This window comes from Etheostoma spectabile, chromosome 22, assembly GCF_008692095.1.
Source record: "Etheostoma spectabile isolate EspeVRDwgs_2016 chromosome 22, UIUC_Espe_1.0, whole genome shotgun sequence".
NCBI lineage: Eukaryota > Metazoa > Chordata > Actinopteri > Perciformes > Percidae > Etheostoma > Etheostoma spectabile.
Window position 1 is genome coordinate 7,021,028 of NC_045754.1, and position 1,830 is coordinate 7,022,857.

At 36.9% G+C, this 1,830-nt stretch overlaps 1 protein-coding gene and 1 long non-coding RNA gene across 2 annotated transcripts in view; one reads left to right on the plus strand and one right to left on the minus strand.

The window, feature by feature from the left end:
* The window catches only part of tnk2a (tyrosine kinase, non-receptor, 2a), a 25,633-nt gene extending 24,215 nt beyond the window's left edge, over positions 1–1,418 (plus strand). The window contains 1 exon segment of the mRNA XM_032503424.1: positions 1,026–1,418. Coding sequence (XP_032359315.1) covers positions 1,026–1,032 — 7 coding nt within the window. The 3' untranslated portion in view covers positions 1,033–1,418.
* The window catches only part of LOC116671969 (uncharacterized), a 16,475-nt gene continuing 15,614 nt past the window's right edge, over positions 970–1,830 (minus strand). Inside the window, exon 3 of the long non-coding RNA XR_004327430.1 lies at positions 970–980. This is a non-coding gene — a long non-coding RNA (uncharacterized LOC116671969). The remainder of the gene's footprint in view (positions 981–1,830) is intronic.

Below are 1,830 nucleotides of genomic sequence, written 5' to 3' on the forward strand. Positions count from 1 at the left end.
TTAATCTGACAGCTTTAGTTACTTTACAAATCAAGATTTCTGAACACACAACATATGTAGTTTATAAAATACAATGTTTAATTAAAAATTAAACTACCCAACAACATAACGGCCTACAAGTACAGCTGAAATGATTAGACCATTAAACACTTAGGTGATTGCCAGAACTGTTTGGATTGTTTTTAGTTAAGGATTTATCTGCATTGAGTATTTTTTCTTTTAAGCACATTTTCCTGTTAATACTTACATAATTTAACTTAAGTAACATTTTCAATGCAGGAATTTTACTTGGAACAGAGTATTTTTACTGTATGGTATTAGTACTTTTACTTAAGAAAAGGATCTAAATACTTCTTTCATCACAGCCCATATGTAAGTTTTTCTTAATTTTCCTTTATAACACCGAAAACCCAACAATCAGCAGCAACGCGGCGTAGGTTTTACCATTTGCTGTCATTGTTTGTCATTCATTGCATCATGTGAGACATTGTAATATTTGTTTTTTAAACTGCGCTAAAAAAAATTGACATACTATATATTCTTATCAAAGCTGAATAAGCTACTTTAAAAAATTTTTATTTCAGCTTTCATTTGGAGTCCTGGTTTTCATGAATGCAAGTCTAACGTTCACCCTTCTTTTAGCTCTGTTTTTGGTCCCCACCAGCACTGTGTTCGCCAGGTATTTGCTAACTGTGTCTGCTGTGTGATGGTGTGCAGGCACTGTTTCAGTTAACCAGAGCGTTATTCCCTAAAACTGTCGGTTGCCGCGACTCAAGCTGGTTTACGTGTGGAAAACCAAAACATTAAACTAAAAAATGCTTTCAAATCTCTGTAGGGCGGAGGGGAACTGCAGAGACGCGTGATAGTTTCTGTGGGTACATCATAAATGTACATATGTTACATTGTGCTTAATTTTGGGTGGGAACAAATCAGAATTTTCACTTTTTTCAATAGAGGATTTGCAGTTACATAAAAAAATTCTAACCCTGCACCTATGATGCCGTTTCTCTCTGAATGTTTCACAGGAAGTGACAGCATGAAGACATACTTAATGAGCAAGTCGGGATGACTCACCGCTCCGAGCACTCGAGACACAGGGATGCTCATTAATAAAAGGAGGAACATAAAGCAGTATATGTGCCTGTGTCAAACACACGCATGCTCATTATTATCTAACAGAGCAGCTTGTTGAATGAGTCACATTTACTTGAACAGTTGCTATTTATGTTTGGATTATTACCTGAATAATGTTATGTTTCAGCTGGTAGCTACTGCAAACCTTTGCTGTGTGTGTGTCTGCTGTGACGGTGTGCATGTTCAGCTGTTTGTTCACACATAGGCTTACATTAAGGGCTGACCCGAATGCTTTGAACCTTCGAAGCTTCAGTCGTTGCCGTGGTAATAAGGATCCAAATGAGAATAAGTTTTCAAATGCGTATTTATTTATTTATTTTAATTTTTATATATGCATTACCCCCAAAATCCAAAATAGCCCATGAAATAAGGAAACGTAATCCTACATAATTCATTTATGCATCATCGTTAATTATGATTTGTTATTCTCAGCAGAGTGCTGTTGTTCTGGTGTGTAGGTTGAGGTGCGGCGCTGTCCCAGTTACTGAGACTGATAGACAGACAGATGTAAAACATCACGTCGCGACCTGCCTCACTTCACCATGGCGCCTGGCCTGAGCTATCATCTAACTACCAGCACCAAAACTACTAAACTAAAGAAACTAACTAAAGAAATCTACAGCGAGTTTGGCAAATATTCAGCCTTGATAAAGTATGATTGCCAGGCCTTTTAAATCATATGTACATACAAGATGT